This window comes from Molossus molossus, unplaced genomic scaffold (genome assembly GCF_014108415.1).
Source record: "Molossus molossus isolate mMolMol1 unplaced genomic scaffold, mMolMol1.p scaffold_m16_p_5, whole genome shotgun sequence".
Classification (NCBI taxonomy): domain Eukaryota; kingdom Metazoa; phylum Chordata; class Mammalia; order Chiroptera; family Molossidae; genus Molossus; species Molossus molossus.
Window position 1 is genome coordinate 9717831 of NW_023425388.1, and position 23951 is coordinate 9741781.

Here is a 23951-nt window from a genome sequence, read left to right on the forward strand (position 1 = left end):
CTAGCAATTACTAATAGTAAGCTTGCTCAATGGGCTGATTTTCTCTCTTGATGAATGACTTTTCGGCCATGGTGTTCCAGTCCCTTCCATTCCTTTGTTTACATGGGCTATCATATTGTTTTATATGCATTTTTGTAACCCGTTGCAAACTTTACATAATTTGAGGAAGGGTGGGAAATTAAATATATTCCAAAAACCACCACACCTACACGTAAATATAACTCTGTAGCTACGGAGGGAAATGATGGAATCTCCTTCTTGAAAAACCGTTAACATAGCTAAAGACGTGTTCATCCAAGAAGCTTCTAGAGGGTCATGCCTGGGGCTTCGGAGGGGGTTTCTTCCAGCCCTCTGAGTCTCTGGCCCTGTGAGAACCCAGTTGGGTTTGGTGATATATCTGACTTCTCACCGTAGTTTATATTTAGTAAAATTTCCAATGTATCTGATATATTGTACACGGTTTTTTTTTTACCATTTATTCAAAATATAGTACATTTTAAGTCATGTTCTCAACTCACCTGAACTTAATTTTCCAAATTCTTTTTGAGAGTGATCAGTTAATTGAGGTTCAACAAGACAGCTTCATGAGGCATGTGTCTCTAGTTGAGGAGAAGGGCACCAGCACCCCATCATTTTCATCATGAAGGTGGAGGGGTCTTTCTACACTATCTCTGTATTCTCTAGCGTGACCGCGGTTATGTCCAGATGCCACCCCTACAGTGGCGTGGCCCCGAGGATGTTGTTTAGTGATGGGCCTGACGTTTTGGTGCCCCAGCTGTCCTCGAGACATTCTCTGTTCTGCACCAGCCCCGCCTCTCAGGAGACCCCAGCCCACTGTGAGCCGTGAGGAGCAGCTGTGCCCCGGCTCCGGTGCCTCCCACCGATGCCACGTGTGTGGATTCGCCACGACCAGTGTTTGCAGGGTACACATGGAACCCGGGCCCGGAAACGTGAATGTGAGCACACGGTTAAGATGCAGTGATTCTTTATTTTCTTTCGTTGTGGTGGGCACACTGAACATGCCATCTGCCCCTTTTCTTACAAAATTTTCAGCGTATATTGTTGTTGAGCAAAGACACAGCGCGGCACGCCGATCTCCACAGCTTATTCATCTCACTGGACTGAGACTTTGTTCACCGATTAGGAACCCCCCACTTCTCCCTCCCCAGCCCCCTGCCACCGCCATTCCACAGTTTGATTCTCTGAATCTGACTATTTTAGATCTCTCATATAAGTGGAATCACACAGTGTTTGTCTTTCTGTGACTGGCTTATTCCACTCATGTATTGGTCATATATTGCAGAACTTCCTTCTTTTGAAGTAGAATAGTATTCCCTTGTACATATGTATCCCATTTCCTCCCTCCCTCCCTCCCTCCCTCCCTCCCTCCCTTCCTCACCTGAGGACATTTTTCTGCATTTGTCTTCAGATAGAGCAGGACGGAGAGAAGGAGGAAGAGAGAAAGAGAGAAACATCAATGTGAGAGAGACACATTGACTGGTTGCCACCCACACGGCCCCATCTGGGGCCAGGGACAAACTGCAACCGAGGTACATGCCCTTAGTGGAAACTGAACCTGGGACTCTCGGGTCCACGGGCTGACATTCTAACCGCTGAGCCAAACTGGCCAGGGCTGTACCCTATTTTCTTGATCCATTCATCCATCTATATGGACATGTCTGTTTGCACAGCTTGACTGTTGTGAATAGTATTGTAATGAACAACGGAGCACTAATGTCTCTTAGAGAACCTAATTCCAGTTCTTTTGGATAAATATGCGTCAACACCCGTTATCATTTGTTTTGTTATATGGCCATCCTGACAGGTGTGAGGTGATAGCACATTGTGGTTGTGATTTGCATAATAGCTTGTATGCTCTTAAGAGAGTCTGAGAGAAAATCTTGACCCATGCTTATTTGCAGTAAAGAAATGTATGCCCCAAACTGTAAGACAGAGGCATTTCATAGGCACCAAACGATTAGCCCCTTAGCAAGCATCTAGTGAATTGCTTTAGAAGTTTCACAGAAGCGTAGAAAACACTGCTATGAATACTAAGAATTCAGGTCTTAAAGAACGCCCTTTGCTCTGTGCATTTCAAAAGCGATGCATTGAGCGCCCAGATTCCTGTGATGATAGAGACGAGACCGCGTGGTCCTCCCGCCCAGGCAGGGTCTGGTGCAAGTGGGCACCCAGCTGTTGTGACAGGTCCCCGTGGCTTGTCCGCCCCAGAACGCGCAGAACGATGGTGAAGCACAGCGCGGTAGCGGGGGGCAGACTGTGCAGTGGGGTCTCTCCTTGCCGCCCCTGGCGAAGAGCCGAGAGGGTGTTCATGGTGAGAGCCTTAGGTTCGCCTTCCAGTTCTCTGAGTCATGCTGAGGTTTTGTTTTCTTAGAGCGGTGCCTAATGGACGCCCCTGAAGACGTTGTTTTCTCCAGGAATTGCAGCTGTTCCTTCTGTCTGTTGACACGTGTCCTGGCTGTGTCTCCCACCTGCCCTGCTGGGGGCGGAGCAGCCCCCGAGGCTCCAACGGCACCCTAGAATAGGAGTGGTGTGCGTACTGAGGTGCAGGAAGCCCAGCGACATGTGGGTTAGGGGGTTCCTGATTCCTTTCTGAAATTATGGTCTATTTTACCTTTAAAGGAGCAGCGTCTCACTTTACTTGGTGCAGGTGTTCTGGGCAGGGGCAGGTGTTCTGGGCAGGGGCTGGCGTTCTGGGCAGGGGCAGGCGTTCTGGGCAGGGGCAGGAGTTCTGGGCAGGGGCAGGAGTTCTGGGCAGGGGCAGGTGTTCTGGGCAGGTGTTCTGGGCAGGGGCAGGTGTTCTGGGCAGGGGCAGGCGTTCTGTGCAGGGGCAGGCATTCTGGGCAGGGGCAGGTGTTCTGGGCAGGTGTTCTGGGCAGGTGTTCTGGGCAGGGGCAGGTGTTCTGGGCAGGTGTTCTGGGCAGGGACAGGCGTTCTGGGCAGGGGCAGGCGTTCTGGGCAGGGGCCGGTGTTCTGGGCAGGGGCCGGTGTTCTGGGCAGGGGCAGGTGTTCTGGGCAGGGGCCGGTGTTCTGGGCAGGGACAGGTGTTCTGGGCAGGGACAGGTGTTCTGGGCAGGGGCAGGTGTTTTGGGCAGGTGTTCTGGGCAGGGGCCGGTGTTCTGGGCAGGGGCCGGTGTTCTGGGCAGGGCCCAGCAGGGGCAGTGAGGTGAGGCTGCCCAGCCTGAGTCTTGGTTCTGCCTTCCCTGCTCAGATCTAGGCAAGCCCCTTCTCTCCTGTCTGTTCCCCGGAAAGCGCAGGTGGGTCGCACCTGCTGCACCAGGCTCTCGCGAGGACTGTCAGATACCACTCCTTTGCTGTTGAAATTTCCAAGAGTGAAAACAAGGGGAAATGACTGAAAAGTGAGACTAGAACACGTTGGGCCCCTTTAACTGACATTTGTTGAACATCTACTTTGAATCCAGCGCACGGCCTCACGGGTGATGCTCTGCCCACTCGGGGTTGGCGTTCCCTTAGATTTGTTACAAAAACTATTTGAAATGATCAGAAACGAGGCTCCATTCTGTCTTCCCTGAAGCGAAAACAGAGGACGATGGACAGAAACGATCCTGAAGTCCCGACTTTTGAAATGAGGGCCTGACGGTCTATTTTTACGACGTAAGCTCGTGTGGGGAAGCTTCCTGAGATGAATTATGCTTTGTGGTTATAACACAGAAACAAAGGGACTTCACTGAAATTGCTCCAACTTCAAATTCTCACACGTAGTTTTGGAAAGCTCTAGACAATGCAGTTCTATAGCTCATCGTATCTCTGGATCAGATTTTAAAACCATAGGAAAACGATGCTGACCCGTGCCTAGAGCTCCTGTTCTCTGTCGTGTGTGGAAATTAAACTGTTAAGAATGAGAAGAAAATGAAAGGATTGGTCTGGAGGGTACGTAATTCCTAAGTCCCCGGTTTCTAGAATCCTGGACATCTCTTTGACCTGGAACCTTTTAGACAGTTACCTGTCTTGCTGGAGAAGAAAGAACTGGGGTACCTGGAAGGCAGCAGGCCCTCGATAACGTGGTCTGAAGGGACGAGTGGGCGAGTGATTGAACGGCTCCCGTCCTGGACTTTGGAGTTGTTATTTGAGTTACGCTCATCTCCTGGGTCTCATCTAGTTTTCTCCCTAAAGACCAGTTTCCTTGAACTTTCTCCCCTAGTAACTTCTCTCCTTGAGACAAATAGACCCAAACATACACTCCACTCAACTGGCGGAATTTTCCGAAGGGCTAGGAAACCGAGGCTCCCGTGAAGACACCCGGTGTTTTGATATTAAGATGGGTCTTTCGGAGATAAACGTGTGAAGCCAGGAAAAAGCGCATCAGGAGGAAATAATGCATGTGTAGACAGCCCTGGAAATACAGCAGGTCGGCTCCATGGGAACGCAGACCGTTATTATTTTAAAATTTCCTTCATGTTAGTACAGCTGTGAGGACACCGTGGAACAGGGCGGTGTATTTCCAGGCCCGTGGTCGAGCCTCAGTCCTGGGTGGCCCCGGCTGTAACCTCCATCCACAGACCCGAACTGCTCCTCACTCATGGTCAGCCTGAGCTTCCTCCCTCAGCGCTGGACACGTGAGCAAGTGATGCTGGGAACAAACCTAGGTTTCCAAAGTTCCCAGATGCTGACTCCAGACCCTTGCTGCCCTCTCTGCCCTCCCTGTCCACACCCCTGCCATGACCTTTGGGTCTGGAATGACCTTCTCCAGCCCGCCTCAGCCCAGTGCCCCCCAGAGTGCTCTCCTGTCCTGGCTGGTTGTGATCATCTCAGACTTGAAGGTCAAGTGCATGCCAAGCTGCTGCACAGCTCCCACTGACAGTGTGGAGGGGACCCACAGCCTCAGCCTTTGTCACAGGGAGGGACATCTGAACTCCAATGGAGACGGGTGTGTTCTCGAGAAAATGATACATCACCTGTAGGGTCGAACTTGAGAGGTAATTTCTAGAACTCTGCCTTAGAAACAGAACCTGAAGATCAAGGCCCCTTCGCTCCAGTAATCCTGGCTTACCCATCTGTGGGTTAACCATCTGTGAGTTACCCACCTGTGGGTTAACCATCTCAGAAGGTTGGACAGATTTTCCTGTTTCCTGGTTAAGCTGGATTTTCTATTTGCGATTTCCTTATTAGATACAATTTTACCATGTCCTGCAACTTTCGAATCTCAAAAAGAGTCACTTGTTTCTTTTTCCAGAAAGGCAGGTTGTCCTTGATCTAGTGGCTGTGGCGGCCTTATGCACGGCGGCCCTGTGCCTGTGCCTGGGGCCAGCCGCTGAGTGCTTTTTGCATCCACGCAGCTGGCCGCACACCCCATCCCTGGCCACCGGCTGCCTCCCGGGGAGCCAGCCCGCCCCTTCTTGGCCTGCCTGCCGCATCGAGCTTGGGACATCGTGACTCTCCAAGTCCCCTCACTGAAGATTGGCTTGCAACTGGAATGTGACATTCCACGCAAGAACTTTGTTCTGAGGTTTTGAAAAAGAGGAACATCTAGGCTAAGCCTTGCTGGGCACGCTGGGTGCCGCCTCCCGCGTCTGTGGGCACGGCCTGCTGACTGTCGCGCAGTGAGAACAGACGGCAGGTCCCTGGTTTCTGCACGTGTTTCCAATCGGTTGTCACAGCTGGGTTTTGACATGACGGTTTCAGGAGGAGCTGGCTGCAGAAATAGAAGCCAGGTGGCATTCGCTTCCCTCGTGCCTGCTCTGTGCTGTGACCGACCCTGGGCACTGTCCTGTCAGCTGAGCCTGCCTTGGACGTCACCACAGACCGAGGGCTGGAACAGCGGGCACTCTTCCTGTCCCGCAGGCTGGGAGTCCGAGGTCAGGTGCCTGGGGAGAGCCCTCTCCTTGGGCTGCGGAGGGCCGGCTCCTCTCTTGTCCCCACGTGGTGGAGAGAGAGCTCGCGGCCTCCCCTTCTTCTAAAAACACACTGATCCCATATGTCGGCCTCATCCTCCCAGCTTCAGCTCAACTTAGTTGTCTCCGAAGGGCCCCATCTTCAAATGTCATCACTCTGAGGATTGGGACTTCAACATACGGACTTGGGGGGACACGCATTCAGTTTCCGATGGCCACTGTCTCTGCCTGTCACTCCTCTCCTCCTCTCTCCCCTGTCCCCTCCGCTCGCGTCCTTGCTTCCATCTGTATCTCACCAAGACCTGCATGGCTTTCAGAGGCCACAGTAATGGAGGGATGTCTCTCTCTCTCCCCCAGGAACTCCCCCGACGAATGCAGCGTGGCGAAAGGCGGGAAGATGGTGGGCAGCCCGGACACGGTCGGGATGAACTACGGCTACATGGAGGAGAAGCACATGCCGCCCCCGAACATGACCACAAATGAGCGCAGAGTCATCGTCCCCGCAGGTCAGATGCCTTTCTGAGGTGTCACTGAGCTGTCTCTTCCTGCCTGTGACGTCCGTCCCCTCCCTGGTCTAGAGCAGTGGGTGTGCGTGGAGGCCAGCAGAGGTCTGTCCACCTGTGGGGAAATGTTCCCCGGTGTGTGTGCGTGTGCATGCTTGTGAGATAGAGAGAGAGAGAGAGAGCGGATGTCCATGTTCCCCGGTGTGTGTGCGTGTGCATGCTTGTGAGAGAGAGAGAGAGCGAGCGGATGTCCATGTTCTCCGGTGTGTGTGCGTGTGTGCGTGTGCATGCTTGTGAGAGAGAGAGAGCAGATGTCCATGTTCCCTGGTGTGTGTGTGCGTGTGTGCGTGTGCATGCTTGTGAGAGAGAGAGAGAGAGAGAGAGCGGATGTCCATGTTCCCCGGTGTGTGTGCGTGTGCATGCTTATGAGAGAGAGAGAGCAGATGTCCATGTTCCCCGGTGTGTGTGTGTGTGTGCGTGTGCATGCTTGTGAGATACAGACAGAGAGCGGATGTCCATGAAGTGACCTGGAGGCAGGAATTGCTCTTGCGCTGAGATTAACTGGTGTTAAATATCTTTCCTTTTATGAAGGGCTATTTATAATAGATGACAGCCTTGTTGGTTTCTGAGACATTTTCTTACTTGGGGAAATAAAAAGTTGGGAGCGGTACCCAGCCCGTTCTTAGAAGCTGACCCAGCTGTCCCTGGCCCGCGCTCCAGGTGCCGAGCACCAGAGCCGCCCTTACCGCAAAGTTCATTCCGAGCCCAGCCCAGAGCGGCCCCTCGGAATCGGAGGCAAATGCCAGGAGCTTGTTTATTTATTCAGCCCTGGCCCGTGTTGCTCAGTGCTTGGAGCAGCAGCCCACACACCGAAGGGTCGCAGGTTCGATTCCCGGGCAAGGGCATGTACTGGGTGGCAGGTTTGATCTCCGGCCCGGTCGGGGCACATTCTGGAGGCAACCAATCGATGTGTCTTTGTCACATTGATGTCTCTCTCCTTAACCCCCCACCGTCTGTTCCTCCCTCCCAACCTCCTTTCCACTCGCTCTAAAAAAAAAAAAAAAAATATCAATGGGAAAAATATCCTTGAGTGAGGACTAACAACAATAGCTAAAAAAACAAACAAACAAAAAACCCAACAACAAGCAACAAAAAACCTAAAGGTGATAGGAAGAAGGACCGACAGCTCCCGAGAGGAAATGGCTGATGTAAAACTAAAAATACCCCGCCGGCAACGTGGACAGTCCCCAGTCAGTGAGCCCCGCTCTATTCTGGGCGTTTCTGGTTGTGCTGCGGAGACCTCATCTCATGCAGTCCCGGGAAACAGGTGTTCTTGTCACGCTTTCCCCACGAGGGAAATGAAGATCTGAGAGGTCAGCTAACTTTTCCAGGGACGACAGCGAATTGGAGGCCAAGTTGCAATGTGAACAGACCTGCCTGTGTCCTTCATTCTCTCCTCTTCTGCGTCAGACGAAAGCTCAGCCCCCCCCCCCCCCCCCCCCCCGGCTCCTCGTTCCAGTCAGCTGGTCGCCCTGCTCTGCTGCTTTGGGGCTTGAACTTGCTGCCACCTCAGCCTGCAAGCTTTTGTCCCAGGCAGCGCCGTCCCTCCGGGGCTCTGCAGACACCTCTGGGAGGCCACCCCGTCCAGCCTGGGCTCACTCCCCTGCACCCAGTGACTCTCAGTCCCCCGCCTGCCCTATTTTAATTTAATTATTATTATTTTTTTTATTGTTGACAGTATGACAGCTGTCTCCCATTTTCTTGCTTTTGGCCCCCTCCACCCACCCCTGCCCCACCCAGGCCTTCCCCGTGCTGTGGTCTGTGCCCGTGGGCTATGCATATGTGTTCTTTGGTTAATCTTTCCCTGTCCCCTCCCCCAGCCCGCCCCCTTCAGCCCCCCTCACTGATATCTTATCTGTTCCATGCATTCATACCTCTGGACCTACTTTGTTCGTCAGTGTATTTTGTTCTTTTGATTCCACTTATAAGTGAGATTATCTGCCACAATGACGTGCACGTTTGCTCTTCTCCCTGCGTCCGTGGGGTGTCCGCGCCAAGGCCCTGCCTGCGAGGCGGATGCGGTGCCAGCGGCAGCGGGTGCCCAGTGAATATTCACCGGGAAGAAGGGCGAAGGGAGCCTAGCCACCCGGCGCAGGTGCAGGTTGTGTGTGGCCATGGTCACGCCAGGTGTGCATGGGTGAAGTCTGTGTGGACTTGACTGTCCCTTCATCCAAGGGAGGGCGACGGCAGGCAGGTTCAGGTCGTCTGCGCGGTGTGGCTCTTACCCCTTCCTCGGCAGGATCTCATGCCCAGTGCCAGCCTGTTTCCTGCAGGAGTGCGGGGTGCCGCGTGCTTGGCCCGCGCTGGACTCGGACTCGTCGGCTGGGCTTCTCTGCAGGGTCGTCCTTGTGTGGCTTCCGCCAGACTGTGCGAAGCGGATCTGATGCAGTTGGCTGTGAGCAGGCTCATCCTTTGTGGCTGACCCTGACCTTGAAGCACCTTGGAAGGCGTTTGTAGGACACCGTGGAGAGAAAGGCTCGTTTCTGCCTTATGAGAGGGTCACACGGGTTGGTGTTCATTGAAGCACAGGGGACATTTATACAGAAGCCGTGTATTTGGTTTGATCATGGCAACTGAGGTACACACCCCAGAGGCGTCATTTGTCACCGTGCCAGCAAACAGGGCATTTCCTCTTGAATGCGGGAACACGTAGACACGAAAACGCCAAGGTGCCATCCTGGGTGTGCGGAGGCCAGGGATGTGCTCGGGGGCGCGTGGGAGGGCAGAGCCTCAGACACTGGCTGGGTGTGAACAGGTGAGCAGAAACCCGAAGGACCCCCGCCCAAGCCGTCTCCTCCTTGGCCGCCATCCTCCGGGATGTAATTCCTGCAGCTGAGGCAGCGCCAGGGTGTTCGTTTTCTAAGAGGAGAGACTCAGTCTGAGGAATGGCCTGCACTGCAAACTCTTGTCCGCGAGGACCCGCGAGGGACTGCCTGGTGCCACGTACGTCCTTCAGCCAGGGAGGTCGTAATTGTGCTGCCATCAGGATGCCCTGATGCCGTGCCAGCTGGGCCAGGCGTGGGGCTTCCTGTGTTAAGTAAAACGTTTAGAAAACAGGAGAGACGTTCGCACGGGGAAGTGGCAAGGTGCCAATTTCATCAAGTCGGAGCACCCCCACTTCTGACCCCCGGGCGCTGGGTGCCGGTTGGGTGGGCGGAGCATGGCCGTGCGATTGGCCCACAGTGTCTGCGTAAGGGCCGGTTTCAGCTCCTGAGGAAAGGCCTCTTTCAGCGGCTCCCGCCTGGGGTTGCTTCACACGGGTGCTGGCGGTTATTCAGTTAATAGTGTTTGTAAGAGTTAATTGTGGCTGATTTTGCAAGCCGTGTCTTTCAGTTATTGGTCAAGCTTCATGTATGTGTGCTCATACACAGACGCACAGGTGAACACGTGTGCACGCACACACGTGGCTCGTTGCACTGTGAAGGTCATTCCCTGACGTGGCCGTGAGGGTGCGGGACCTGGCAGCTCTGTCCGCGGCGGCCCCTGCCCGCGCCCCAGGGCCCAGGCCTCCCTCGGGCACAGTTTGGGCACAGAGTGCTCTGCATACAGAAATGGGATTCTCCAGACCCGATTCCAAATGGTTCGACTAGTTTGTGCTAGTTAGATGCCGTGATTAACACTCAGGATTGCTGGTCATAAAGATCGCAGAAAACTGGTCACGTCTCATATTCGTACCATCAACCAGCTACATACCGACCTTCGTGCCCCAGGCCTAAAAACAGTCCTGATATGCAGCGGTGGGTAGACCGAGGGTCACAAAACCAGGCTCTGGGGCCAGTGTCTGTGCTCCGAGGGCATTCTTGTGCCTGGGTTCCTCACTTCTCAAAGTCCCTGGTTTTGATACTGTCTTTAACACAAGAGCTATAAAGAAACTCATAAAATATCCCTAATGAATACATATTCCCGTATTAAATGTATCTACTCTGCCTCCTTATTGCAGGACGGATTTAAGAAGCTCGTACAAATGTGTACACAAGAGCAGGGTGGAATCAGTGAAAGAAAATGGACAGGGAGCCTGGGAGACGTCCGAGCAGGGACAGCGAGGCCGGGTTTGAGGCTCTGTCTGTGCGAACCTTTAATCTGCGCAGTGGCAGAAAGTGGGTGTGCTTCGGCTGCAGGGCGTCAGCGGGCAGAGTGAGGGTGTCCATAGGATCAAAGGAAACGGGTGTGGGAAAGGCAGCCCAGCTATTGATTCTGCGTCCAGAGAAAAATGTGGTCCTTGGTCTGTTATAGGAAGATCACAGGGCAGTCCTGAGAAAAGTACTTATTGGTAAGGCCACCGGACATTCTGGGAAGCCCTGGCTTCTGCCTGTGGTCCTGGCAAAATTGTGTCCCTCTCAAAGTGTACGAGTTGGACGATAAATCACACCTGTACTTCTAATCTGTCTGTTTATCTCTCACCTGTCTATCGGGGGTCCGTATCTGTATGTGTAGTTCTGCATCTCTTGGGGTTGGCTCTTTCTTACACAGTTGTACATCAGAGTGACATCAGTCTTAATCAGAGGGACCTCAGATGTATGACCTAGTTAAACGGTTCTTTGTTGGCTCAGCTTCATGTGGAGCCTGACTAGACAGGGTCCCTCCGGGTATGATCAGCTCCGCTGCCATCAGGGACACCTGGGAGACGCATGATTTAAAAGTGCACGTTTCTGGATTTTCTGCATCCAGGTGTGAGGGTGAGGATTCGACATTGTTAACATACTCCCGGGTGGTGTTCATACACAATGAGGTGTGAGAAGCTCTAATCTAGATAGAAGACACTAAATGAATTTTACTTTACTACGTGTTCATTATTCTTAATGAAGGCATGAATGTCACTTTTATTTTTTTTATTTTTTTTATTTTATTTTTTTAATCCTCACCCGAGGACATTTTTCCACTTTTTGCACAGATAGAGTGGAAGGGAGAGAGAGGAAGAGAGAGAGAGGGAAACATCGATGTGAAAGGGACACATCGAGTGGCTGCCACCCGCACGACCAACCAGGGCCGGGGACAAACTGCAACCGAGGCACGTGCCCTTAGCGGGAACCGAACCCGGGTCTCTCCGGACGGCAGGCCGACGCTCTAACCGCTGAGCCAAGCTGGCCAGGGCATGAATGTCACTTTTAGAAGAGGGAATGGCACAAGGGAAGATAAGAAAATAAAAAGTTTCACATTGACATTCCAAAGCACAGAAGGAAAAGGAGGAGGGGAAGGAGACAAGGAAGACAGAGAAGAAGAGGAAGAGAAAGGAGGAGGAGGAGGAGAAGGAGGAGGATGAGGAGGAGGAGGAGGTGGAGGAGGAGGAGGAGGAGGAGGAGGAGGAGGAGGATCCCCTGTTCAGTAGCAAAGAACTTTGTCTTCTTAGTGCTTCTCCTGAGATGTAATTTGGGGATTGTCGCTGGTTGCCACAGCACATTTGGTAGAAGCCCGGCGTTTGGGCATTCCCAGGGGCATCTGGACCGAAGACACAAGACGCAGCATGAGACCTGAGGAGGCACCTCAGCAACGCGCCTTGGTGTCAGCACTGAGCTCCTCTCAGACAAATTGGATCAAGCCCAGTCCCAGGCCGGAGTGCGTTTTACTGTGTTCTTAGCAGCCAAGACCACTTGAGTACAAGGCTGGAAGCATTTCCAGTTCTGCCTCACCGAGGCTGGGAAGGAACACAGACCGTGGTTTAGAAGCAGTGGGTCCCCTTTGCCCAACAGAACGAACCTGTTCTCAGGAACATCAGTTTCACGTCCCGTGAGGCACCTGCCATCTGGGGTGCCGTCTCTCCATGTGACTGGCAGTCCCTGTGACTTTGTGGGCATTGACAGTGTACTCAGCGATGTGCTAACCAGGAGCTGACAAAGAGGAAGGCACAGTCTTCATCCACTTTTCTCAAAAGTTGCAAAATGCTGACCAAAATGCAACAGGACCTCTGGTGTTAGCAGCTTACATTATTTTGAAAGATTTTTCTTCTTTTTTTTCCCCTCCTCTGCTTTCATTCCCTAAAATGGGTGCTAAAGTGTTGGGTTTTTCAAAGATCCTACTTTTATTTTCTGAATACCCACCTTGAGCCTAAGCAGTTGTGGTAATCAGAAATCTCAGAGATAAAGAGTTGCCATGTCCATGTCTTCATTGGTTTACTCTCATTCATTCATTCATTCATTCATTCATTCACTGGGCACATACTATGTTCCAGTCACTATGAATCAAGCTTTTATGCAACTTAAAACCCCCTCTTCTTGGCCCCCAAACACACACGGTTGAAACGACACAAAACATGTCTTACTCAGACCCTCCGTGCTGAGTAACTTCTACTGGATGTGAGAAGTATTCATTGAGTACTGGTCACTCCGTCGTCACAGAGGAAATGACCAGCACCTGTCGGAGATGAGACGCATCCACATGAAGCAGTTCATGGCAGGAGAGTGGGATTGAGTTCCAGTGAGTGATTCAGACTAATGGGAACAAGAGGAATATAAACATGGCTGGTGAGGGAAAGTCTCCTTTGTTCCCCTCGTGATCTGGGCTCTAAATTGCTTTGTGGCCTCCGCCATTTTCCCGTGCTGTCCCTGACCCCAGTGCCATCGCTCGGTCCGCAGGCTGTGTGGTCACAACCCGGTGTCTTCACCTGTGCTGTTCTCTCTGATGGAATGCCCTCCCTCCGTTCTGTGCCCCTAGATCCTCATTCTTCAAGGCTTCTTTGAAATCCACCCTGTCTATGAAGCTATCCTTGATCTTTTGGCAACTTAATTACTTCCCTTACATCTTACCAATTCTCTTATTACACCACTTTATTTTGTTTCAAATTATATTCTGTATCCTTACTTGAATATGGATATACTATTTAATTCCACGAATGAGTTGAGTTGCCTTGTAACTACAGATAAACTACTGTTCAAATAGAAATTAGGGACCCACACTAAAGCAATTAAAAATATTAGTGGAGCCCTGGCCGGGTAGCTCAGTTGGTTAGAGCAGCATCATCCCGATACATTGAGGTTGCAGGTTGGATCCGGGTCAGGGCACATAGAAGAATGAACCAATGAATGCACAAATAAGTGAAAACAAATATCTCTCTCTCTCTCTCTCTCTCTCTCTCTCTCTCTCTTTCTCTCTCTCAAATCAATAAATAAAAATAAAAAGTTACTGGAAAGCCAAGCTCATAGGAGGGAGAATGCAGCCCCTGACCACAGGTGTGGCCACGATGCTGCAGCTAAGCTCGCAGTGCGGCTTTGAGGGTCCCGGCAGCCAAAATAAAAAGACTCGTTTGGGGAAACAATCCCTGTGTCCAGATAGAGGGTCGCCGCGAAGGCAGTGTTTTTCTCAGAGAAGTGGCACTGGCCTTGCTTGGAGCCCACCCAGGCTGTCGAAGTGACCACCTTCCCGCCATGGTTGCAACACCACATTTCCCCAGCCTGCTCCTCTGACACCCTCCACGAGCGCAGTGGGCAGCGTCAGAGCAGAGCTCAGTGCCCGCAGGGGGCCAGGGTGGGGCTGCCGCTGTTGCTGTCAGGTCCGGGTTCTGAGTTCTCAGGCTGCTGGGGGGCTCACTCTGCTTTCCCGGGACCCTTCCTGAACATGCCCCCTCTGGGCTGCGCTCTGAAAGCAGGTGGGTGACAAGTGATAGAAGAATATACTCTGACCAAGCCCAGAAGGCTAACATCATGCTTTAGTCTTACTAGAGTTAGTTACGGATAAGCCCGGCTGTTCTCTTAGACTGTGAGCTTCGTGGGTTGGTGATTGTCTTTTGCCTTCTTCGTCACCAGACAGCGCAGCAAGCCGAGGGCGGTAGACGGCATTCATTCATTGAGCCGATGGTGGTCCGAATTCAGTGAGTGGGGACCGCAGAGTCACAGGAGTGGATTTGCAAGATTCTCGAGGCCCTTGGCTCACCTTTATATTCATCAGGTTCTCCACAGAAGCAGAGCCGATCTCTCTGTCTCTCTTCTATGTTATGAGGAGCTGGCTCATGTGATTCAGGAGGTGGAGAAGTCTCGAACCCACAACCCACCTTCTGCAAACTGGAGACTCAGGAGAGAGAGGGGGAGCTTGCAGTCCGAGTCGGAGTCTTGAGGCGTGCAAGCCAGCGACTGAAGGCAGCAGATCATCCCAGGGACAGGCAGGCGGAGCTGGGCTCCTCCCTTCCTCCAGCTTTTTGTTCTATTCAGGCCCCAGGAGTCCAGGAAAACCCCCACCGAGGGGAGGGGAGGGCTGTCTGCATCCCAGGCCACCAATTTAAATGCTAATCTCTCTGGAAACGCCCTTGCAGACACACCCAGGAAGAATGTTTAATTTAACCAAATATCTGGGCATCCGGTGACCCAGTCAAGTTGACAGATAGTAACCATCACAAACCTCTTCCTTTAAACACCAGAAGGCTGAGCCGGAGGGAGGGGAAACCACTTTCCCAGGGCACAGGTGGTAAGACCGGGCCTCTCCCCCGCTGCTCATTTATGCTTATAGAGATTGAGCCCCGGCCGGTTTGGCGCAGCGGTTGGAGCATCGGCCTGCGGACCAGAGAGTCCCGGGTTCGGTTCCTGCTAGGGTCGCGTACCAAAAAAAGAAAGAAAAGAAATCGATGGCAGAATTGCACGTTTCTTTATTTCCTTTGATATGCGCTGTGCGCTCCCAGGCATCCCGCTCAGTGTCGCGGAATGTGTGTCCAAGAGCCTCTGTAAATTCCTTCTATGGCATAGTAAACAACCATACAAGCAAATCCACTAGAACTTAAATCCTGAAGTCCGTGTCAATTGTATTTTTAAACTATGAGTGAACAGTGACGGAGGAAAGTCACTGGGTGACATGTGTGACCGAGGTCATGCACACAGCAGTGGGGACAGCGGCCACTGACGAGCGCACACTATCGTGGTCAGGCTCTTGGCCCCGTGCACTTTGTCAGGAAGGTAGTATGCCATTCAAACCCACAACCACCCTCTCTTTTAGGTATCATGTATTCACTTTACAGACAAAGAACGGAGACGAAGGAAGCTAAGGAAGTTGCGCGAGATGTCCCAGCCCACGATCTGGAGAGCAGGTTCTGTCCCGGTTCTGTCTGGCTCCAGTCCGAGCTCATACCCCTGCACTCTGCCCAAAGGAACACCGAGGGAGGGACGCAGGGCAAGGGATGGTGGGATTCACCTGTTAAATCGTTGACAGGTTCTGAAATGGCCTTTTCGATGGAGATGAAGTCAAGAAGGACGGGGTGGAGGAGGTGTTCAGAACAGTCTCCTGGTGTGTTCAGCCCTAAACCGTGACGTGTCTATGATGGTGATGGTTTGAAAGCTAAAGAGCAGAATGGACTTGGAAGTAGCTTAGATTGCGCATGACTGGCCAGGTGGATGTTGATGAACGTAGAACAAGTATTTTGAGATAGATGGTCTTGGTTTGGTTTGTTCTGTGGTTAAGATACCTGCAGGACCTACAAGGCGCCCGGTGAGCCCTGTGGTGAGCCCCACAGAGCTTAGGGTCAGGAGTCCCTTACCAGGAATCACACACGTGAGCTCTCAGCTCTGCTGTTCTCTAGCTCTGGCCTCTGGGAAGTCACTGAATCCCACTGCTCCTCTGTTTCTTGCCTAGACAGGGCCCGGGAGGTAGAAGTACCTCCGGCAGCCGTCGCTCTTCTTTCTTGTTTCGGTCAAACATCTGGGCGAGCCCTGGGCTCCTGAGCTGGGTGGGCAACAGAAGCGTGCGCTCCGAGTTGAACTGTGCCCCCAGAACGATATGTGACGTCTTGACCCCCAGGGCCTGAGCATGTTACCTTACTGGGAAATCAATTTGGTCAGATTTGATCAAGGTGAGCTCATTAGGGTGGCTAGTATCCTCATAAACGGGGAATGTGGACACAGACCCACGTACAGGGAAGACACAAAGACAGGGGGACGCCCATGTGACAACCGGCAGAGTTGGGCTGACCCGCTGCAGGGCCAGGAGCTCTGGAGACCGCCATCACCACCAGAAGCTGTCAGAGGCAGGAAGGATTCTGCCCAGAGTCCCAGAGGGGGCACGGCCTTGCCCACCCCGGATCTCAGACTGTAGCCCCCAGAACTCTGAGACGATACACTCCTGTTGTTTTAAGCCACTTGGTGTGTCGTCCTCTCCGATGGCAGCCCTCGGAAACTGACTGGAGCACAGCACACGTGTTGTCCTCAGAACATGGGAGGTGACAGCATGTCCAGGGCTATCTACGGAGTGAGGAGAGTGGAGGGCCCCGGACAGAACCCCGGGGATGCCACCCTCTGGAGGAGCAGAGACAGAACAGCTCCAGCAGGGAGAAGCTTTGAGGTGGACGAAGTCATCCCACATCCGCAACACGATGCGCATCAGCGGGGCTGGTAGTGAGTGCGGGAGGGGAGGCGACAGGCTGGGGAGCCACGGAAGAACAAGTCCAGAGACCAGGGGGTCACTCAGGAGGAGCGGAGCCCGCTCCATCCAGGGAAGTAGTTAGGAGCGTCCGGGTGCCGAATGTGCCTGGAGCCCCGTGTGACGTAGCCGTGTCCCCATGAATCATTTGATTCACATGCTGGCACGGCGGCTCCTCAGGCCAGCCAAGGACGCGCGTTCTCGCAGTGTTTAAGTCCTTCATGGGGTAGCGGACATTTCACACGCACAAGTTTCTGACAGCTGATTAATGAATAAATGAACGCAGTGGAGTGTAACATGACCTAGGTTGGTGACTGCTTTGAAAATGGAAAAGTGTTCAAGTAAAAGGTAAAAAATATGCAGAAAGGGCTCTTGGTTCCAGTAAAATATTGAACTTGAAAGGAGCCAGAGACATTCTTCTCGCAGAGCACCTGGAGATGCTGCAAAGAATCTAATACTCGTTTAATGCAAAAGCCGGACTGGGAAGCAATGAATTCCGTAGAGGCTATAAACAAGGAGGAAGCTGATAACAGAGAAGCCCATTCTTGGTTGACACCTGGTCATCTTAGGTGGCCTGGGGGGGGGGGGGGTACCCGTGCCTATAATACAGTGATTGGGCTTTAAAGGTCTATTAGGGGCAAGCAGGGAGTTGGACCCGAGTCAGTCCACAACCCCAGACACACATGCACAGAGCCGTGTGTCCCCCGCAACCCAGGCTGAGAAATTAACCATGGAGAAGTGGTCATGGCTCGTGATGACCTTGGACACCCGACAGAAGCAGAAACACAATCTTCCTGGAGAGACATGTCTTCAGTCCAAGCTTGACCCATTTCTTGCAGATAAAGACCCGCTGAAGAAGTCTCTGCAACCCCAAGTTACAAAAACAGGAAGAAACAATCTACCCCAACCAAGATTCAGCAGAAACAACAGTTGACGTGATTAGACTCTCAGGAATGTTAGATGATTGATGTGTAGGACAGGGAATATAAAAGAAATAGATTTTAAAGCAATGAGATACATACGAGAAGGAACCAAAAAAGGAGAGACAATACGGACATATAATTTTGAGGAAGAAACAGAACTCCTAGGAACACAAACAGATTCAGACGGTGTCAGAAGCCCAGCAGAGGGCGAAGCGTTGGTTTGAAAAAGCCGAAGAATGAAGAGAAGGACAGAGACGGGAGACTGTTCTCCGAGGGTGGCGCAGGGACGAGAAATGGGGAACGAGGGAAAGTCCGGAGGGCGAAGGACTCGTGAGAATGCCCTCTGCAGATCCGATAGACACCCCAGAAGGGAGGACATCGAGGGTGAAAGAGATGAAATATTTGAAGAGATAAAAGCTGACTTTTCCAAAATCGATAAACGAGACAGTTTTCAGAGGAAGCAGCCGCCAGGGAAGGGAAAATAGGAATAAATCCACAGCCATCGCATCTGGTAAGACTGCAGGGAGCAAGGAGAGCACGTTAGAGCCAACTAAGGAGAAAGGCAGTCTGTCTGCCGATGATGACAGTTATCAGGACAGCGGACTTCTTCGCCACAAAACAGAGCAGGGCAGTAGGAGAAAAATCTCCGGTGACCCGGGAGAAGCTGACATAATTCTAGTTTATCTTCTGGGTTCTTAACCTGTTTATTTTCCTTTGCCACAGACCCACGTAGTAGCCAGGGGAAGCCAATGGGTTCTTTACGAGAATGCCTTTCGATGAATAAAAGTAACGTCAGAGGAATGCAAAGGGAACACGTTGATTAAGAGTGCAGTCTGCGCGCTGGCAGGTTTGGCTCAGCGGTGAGAGCGTCGGCCCGCGGACCAGAGAGTCCCAGGTCCGGTTCCCGCTAAGGGCACGTACCTCGGTTGCCGTTGGTCCCCTGGCCCCGGTTGGGGTCGTGAGGGTGGCAACCAGTCGATGTGTCCCTCTCACATCGATGTTTCTCTCTCTGTCTTCCTCCCTCTCTCCTTCCCGCTCTATCTGAAGATAGATGCAAAAATGTCCTCGGGTGAGGATTAACAAAAAGGGTGCAGTCTGACCTGTTCGGTCATTTGAGGGTGAACTCAAGATTCTCTCAGAGTGCGAGGTTGTCGCTAACTTTCCCTCAGTTCAGGAAACGCGAGGCGTAAGAAGGAAAGAGAGAGAGGATACTGGAGGAAGCCAGAGCGAGGAGAGGGATTGATGTGAGGGCAGATAAAGGAGGGCGAGCTGTAAAGTGGCAGCCGCAGCTCCCTAGCTGGGGGCACAACATAAGGCAAAATCAAAACACCGCACAAAACCATGGAAGATTCGGGCGGGCGCCCGAGCTCGGGATCCCCGCATTCCTTGCATTCTTGGGAAAAGACTATGTTCAGTGATTAAATGCATTTTATTTAAAGATCAACAAGTAAAGAAATACAGCTAGAATGTTAAACAGTTAAATCAGTAGAGAAAGAAAAAAAAAGGAATGAAGAAAATAGATGGATCTAATTAGACAGGTGGAAAGGAAAAATAAAGAACAGACAAAGCACAGTACATGGAAAATACAGATGAAGGTGGAGGGAACCAGCTGAATCAGTAACATAAATGCAAGGAGCCCGGACTTGCCACGAACGACGAGAGGGACAGATTTCCAAAAAACACTCCAAAAAAAAGAAAGAATCACAGCACACAGGTGGAATAAGACATACCAGTGTGGCTGCTGTTTGAGCTTACTAGTGCAATTCTAATCCAAATAAAGCTGACAAAAGTGGAAATAGAAAAGAGAAACCAGCACTGGAGGTCGTTGAGGATTGCTACATTCTGAGAAAAGATTGCATGAAAATAGATAACAGTGGCCAACTTGTATGTGCCTGCTCAAATAGCCTCAAAATACATCAAGAACTGGAAGGAGAAACACACAAATCCACCTTAGTGAGGGATTTTAATTGGCCTTTCTCAGGAATTGATAAATCAATGGCATAAAAATTACACACACACACACACACACACATTATATATATGTTACCAATTTTGATTCAGTGGTTATTTATAGAAACCTGCACCCAATAGATAGAGATGTTGCAATTTCTTACAGCTGTCCAGACCCAGTTGCAGAAATCGATGGTACGCTGGGACACCACAAAAGAACCAGTGTAAAAGAAAATCAGTGTCACATGACCTGGCTCACCTGCCAGAGTGCAGTGAAATGAGAAATCCGTAATGATCAGAATGATAGCACCCCCCTCCATCCGTTTGGAGATCAGGTTTCAGAAACCACCTTGAGGTTAGGCTGTAAAGAGATCCCATTTCAGCTTCTGGTGGACCAAAGCTCAAGCTCAAGCCAGTTCTCTCTGCGGGTCCTGCTTTGTAAATGTCAAGTCTGCGCCTAGGAGGAGGCGGGATGTTGACTGTCTGCAGACTTCGGAGGGGCTTGGGCAGCAGATTGGCAGACCGTGGCCAGTGGCTGGTTTTAAGACAAAGACCTCATAGGGTTGTGAGAGGTCTTAGAGATACATTTTATTTGATGGTACTTTTTTCATTACCAAGGGTGATTTTTCTGTCTGGAAGCCAGTATTTGACATTGATATTGTTCAAGAAGAATGACACCCAGGGTTCACATGACCACCAGTTTGGCTGTTGTTTGAGCTTACTATTATTGGTTCCCCTAGAGGGTCTCTGGAACAGGATGTCTGTCCGCACCATTGGTTTTGTTTCCTGACGGTTTGCACTGTGCCGTCAGCAATGCCATACTATCCTTTGGCTAATCTAAATATCTGCTCAGTGCTTGCCTGGCAACAGCAGACCTCCACGAGGTCAGAAGCCAGTTGCAGGGGAGTGTAAAAAAATCCCCCCCACCCACCCACTGCACCCCCCCCCCCCCCCCCCCCCCAGGACGTGAAGCAACACAATTCTGGAACTCTCTGCGCTGCCTTTATTCATTTCTTAAATTCCAGTTCACTGAAATAGCATTTGTAAAGCTTTGGGATATTAGCCACGTCCTCTAAGGTACGAATAAGAGGCTTCCGAGAGAGAGGGCTTCTTTGCCCCTGTGACCCCGAGCCGGGATTTACCGCGTGGGTGTCGTGAAGTGTGGAACGATGACCCAGGTGTTTTCCGAACAATTGGGACTGGAGGCCGAAAACAGCTCACCTTGGCGGCTCATGATTCATCTGACAGAAGCACCTCCAAGAGCTTCTTAAAATAAAGTGATAAGTCAGACTTTCGTGCTCGAAGGAAGAGGCCGCCCCGGCTGATAGATGGTTTACCGCGTTTTAGCCGAGTGTGCAGCGCAGGCCACGGCGTGCACGCACCTGTGTGCAGCAGGCCGTGCGGCGAGGCCTTCACGCACGTTCTCTCGTCCACTCCCTTCCCCGGACAGTGCGCCACTTAATCACCCCCCGGAAACGAGTCCCGGAGAGGTTGGCACTGCCATCCAGTGAGTGGTTGACTCAGACCCAGATGCGGGTGTCCTGGCTCCCAGTGAAGCCTTCGGTCACCTAGTTTGCGGTGCTTGATGTAATTTCAAACGTCCTTTGATTCCTCAGACGTTTTCAGTGACTCTGAAATTCCTAGACCGTAAAGCCCAGTCTTCTTAGCAGGATAGTCAAGGCTCCCCTTGATCTGACCCCCAGCTTTTATCCCCATCCCCATGTGTCTGTGGCGGGGACCCTCGTACACCCTCCTCTGCAGCCGCACCCGATGTCTCTCCCTCAGCCGTAGGTGTTTCCTGCCTCTGGGTATGAAGCTGGGCTCCGGCTGTCCCCCGAAATCGAAGGGCTTCTCTGCTTCTGTCAACACCCTTTTCGCGAAGGCTGCCCAAGCCACGCAGCCCTGCTGAAACGTTTCCCTTTTTTCCTGTTGGGGTCCGTTGCTGCTTCTCTGGGCTTCGTGTCCTGCTCGGATGACACAGATTTGATTCTGCCTTGTGGGCTGAGTTCCCAGCTCCTCGGTCGGTAGTCTCGGGGTCCTCCTCCCCGCTGCCTGAGTCCCCGCAGTGCTTGTGCACACAGTCAGTGCTCAGCGACTCTTCCCAGAGTTCAGGTCATCGCAGGCCTTACCCTGTTGGAGTCATTCTGCCCATTGGGGAAAACCAGGCGTGGTCGTGACATCAGGGGACATGTCCCGAGGAGCTCCAGGGCCTGGAGGCGGGCGGTGTGGTTGCTGTGTCTGAGGCGATGCTTGGGCGGCAGCTCACTCTGCTGCCTCCTCCCCTTCCTCCTCCACGTGCAGAGTGTGGGTCAGGGGAAGAGGTGAGGCCAGCTGAACCCGCGTGGGCTCCCTCCGGTGATGGCAAGGTGAGGCAGAAGCCAGAAAGCTTCGCTGACACACCATGGGTCTGGTAAGAGACCCCGAGACTCCCCTGGGCTCTGGGGAATTGAAGGGCGAGCTGGGTCCCAGCACATGGACCTGAACCCTGGAAAACCCTGTCTACAGCTGCAGCAGGCACACCTGGCCCGGGTGCTGGGGTGGAGCTCAGTGCGGGCTGTCATCGGGCAAGGGCCTGGGCCTCCGTTTCCTACCACTTCCTTGCACAGAGACTCGGTAGAAGGACTGCAGCTCCAGCGCCCAGGAGGACAGCCGCCCACAGGAGGGCTGAGTACAGGGGAAGGCACACGAAGGTAGAAGCAGCGGGTGCTTTGTGGACGCAGGATGGGGTGTCGGTTCAGGAGAGGCTGGCTGTGTGGCTGTGGGACGAAGGGAGGGGGGCTGGCTGGGCAGACAGCGGGGCCCATCGGACTGGGGGCCACGTGATCCGTGCTGTGGACTGTGCGCTGGTCCCTTGCCAGCTGCTCTGTATCCAACCCCTTAGAGTAGTTCCAGAACAAGGCTGCCCGTGGGCAGGTCGGACAGGAGCACCCTCAGCCCCCCTGTCACGTGACCATATTTCATTTTTAGTTTGTTGCTTGTAAACTCATAGGGCAGAGGTGTGGCGACCAAACCCTGCAAGGACACAGACGTGGCCTGACTTTGCGTGATCATGTCATCTGCAAGCGAAGCAGTTCATGGACAGACGGTCTGAGAAAGTGGGATTCACATTTCGTGCCCTTGAAGGAAAGTCTAGGGCGACACTGACAAACAAGTACACACGTGTGCAGGTGTGTTTAACCCTTTGCAAACCTTGTTTGGATTTGGAAACAGAGAGAACAAAATTTTTTATAAATAACGTTTAACCCAAGTAGTATCTGCTTTTTTGAAAAGACAGAGAGAGGATACAGTTTAGTGAGAAAGAACAAAATTCTAAGACTCTCCGTCGCCTGTCTCCCAGAACAAGAGTTGCCACTTTTCTTCATATTCCTCCAAAATTCCTTCCATGGATGTATTTATATTTCTTTGCAAAATGTCATACTACTGCCATAGTGTTTTCAAACTTTTTAATCGAATCTACTTTGAACACTTTTTTTTTACATCAGTAAATATATTCAGCAGAGCAAGTTTCGGTTTCTAAATATCACAGGAACATTCCTAAATGCACCACAATGTAAACAGCTCTCTTTGTTGGACATTTAGGGTGTTTCCAGTGTCGCACTATTATAAACACCACCACAAAGGACATCCTTGAAAATAAATCATTTCCCACATCCTCTATTATTTCCTTAGGATACATTTCTAGAAGTGAAATTTTTAGTTTAGAGACTATGCCCCTGTTTTTCTAAGGAGACATTTGAGGTGTGTGGACGAAGGGTTCCCTGGAAAGTGGTCTTGACTCAAGACGCGCCCGCAGCACAGGGGATGGCTGTTCCCCCAAATCCAAAGTGAGCGTTTTAGAGAGCAGTGCAGGCCGAGGCCTGGCCTCCGGCATCCTGCACGGGGGTCGCTTGAAGGGAAATTGACCGAGCCGGGACAGCCTGGCTTGGGGAGGGGACCCAGTAATGGGCTCACTGAGGGACGGGAGAGAGATTGGACTTTTTGTCGGCTGTCTTCCTAAGAAGTCCCCTCACCATTTTAGCACGAACTCAGTGACTTTCGGGGAGTCTGTGTACCCTTCGAATATCCGGTTCTGCCACTAAGAGAAGAAAGTGCATCCCCAGGCCAAACTGCTTTCTGGGCAGAGGTCACGCTGAAGCGCAGATGGTCCTTTGGCTAAGGTGTCGTGGTGGCGTTGAGGGGATGCCTCCGGGAGGCCGGGCAGGGGGCTCCGATGCGAGGGTGCAGCTGTCCTCTGCAGAGAACCAGGCGCGAGGAGGGCTTGAATGGAGAGTGTCCGCGGGCGCGGTCCGATGCGTTTCTCTAGGAGGAGCCACGCC

At 52.1% G+C, this 23951-nt stretch overlaps 1 protein-coding gene across 2 annotated transcripts in view; it reads left to right on the forward strand.

Annotated features, from left to right (window-relative positions):
• Positions 1-23951, forward strand: part of ERG (ETS transcription factor ERG) — a 162172-nt gene that overhangs the window by 116523 nt on the left and 21698 nt on the right. For both annotated transcript variants that reach the window (XM_036243489.1, XM_036243488.1), the window contains exon 3: positions 6228-6376. In XM_036243489.1, the coding sequence (XP_036099382.1) occupies positions 6228-6376 (149 nt within the window). The remainder of the gene's footprint in view (positions 1-6227; positions 6377-23951) is intronic.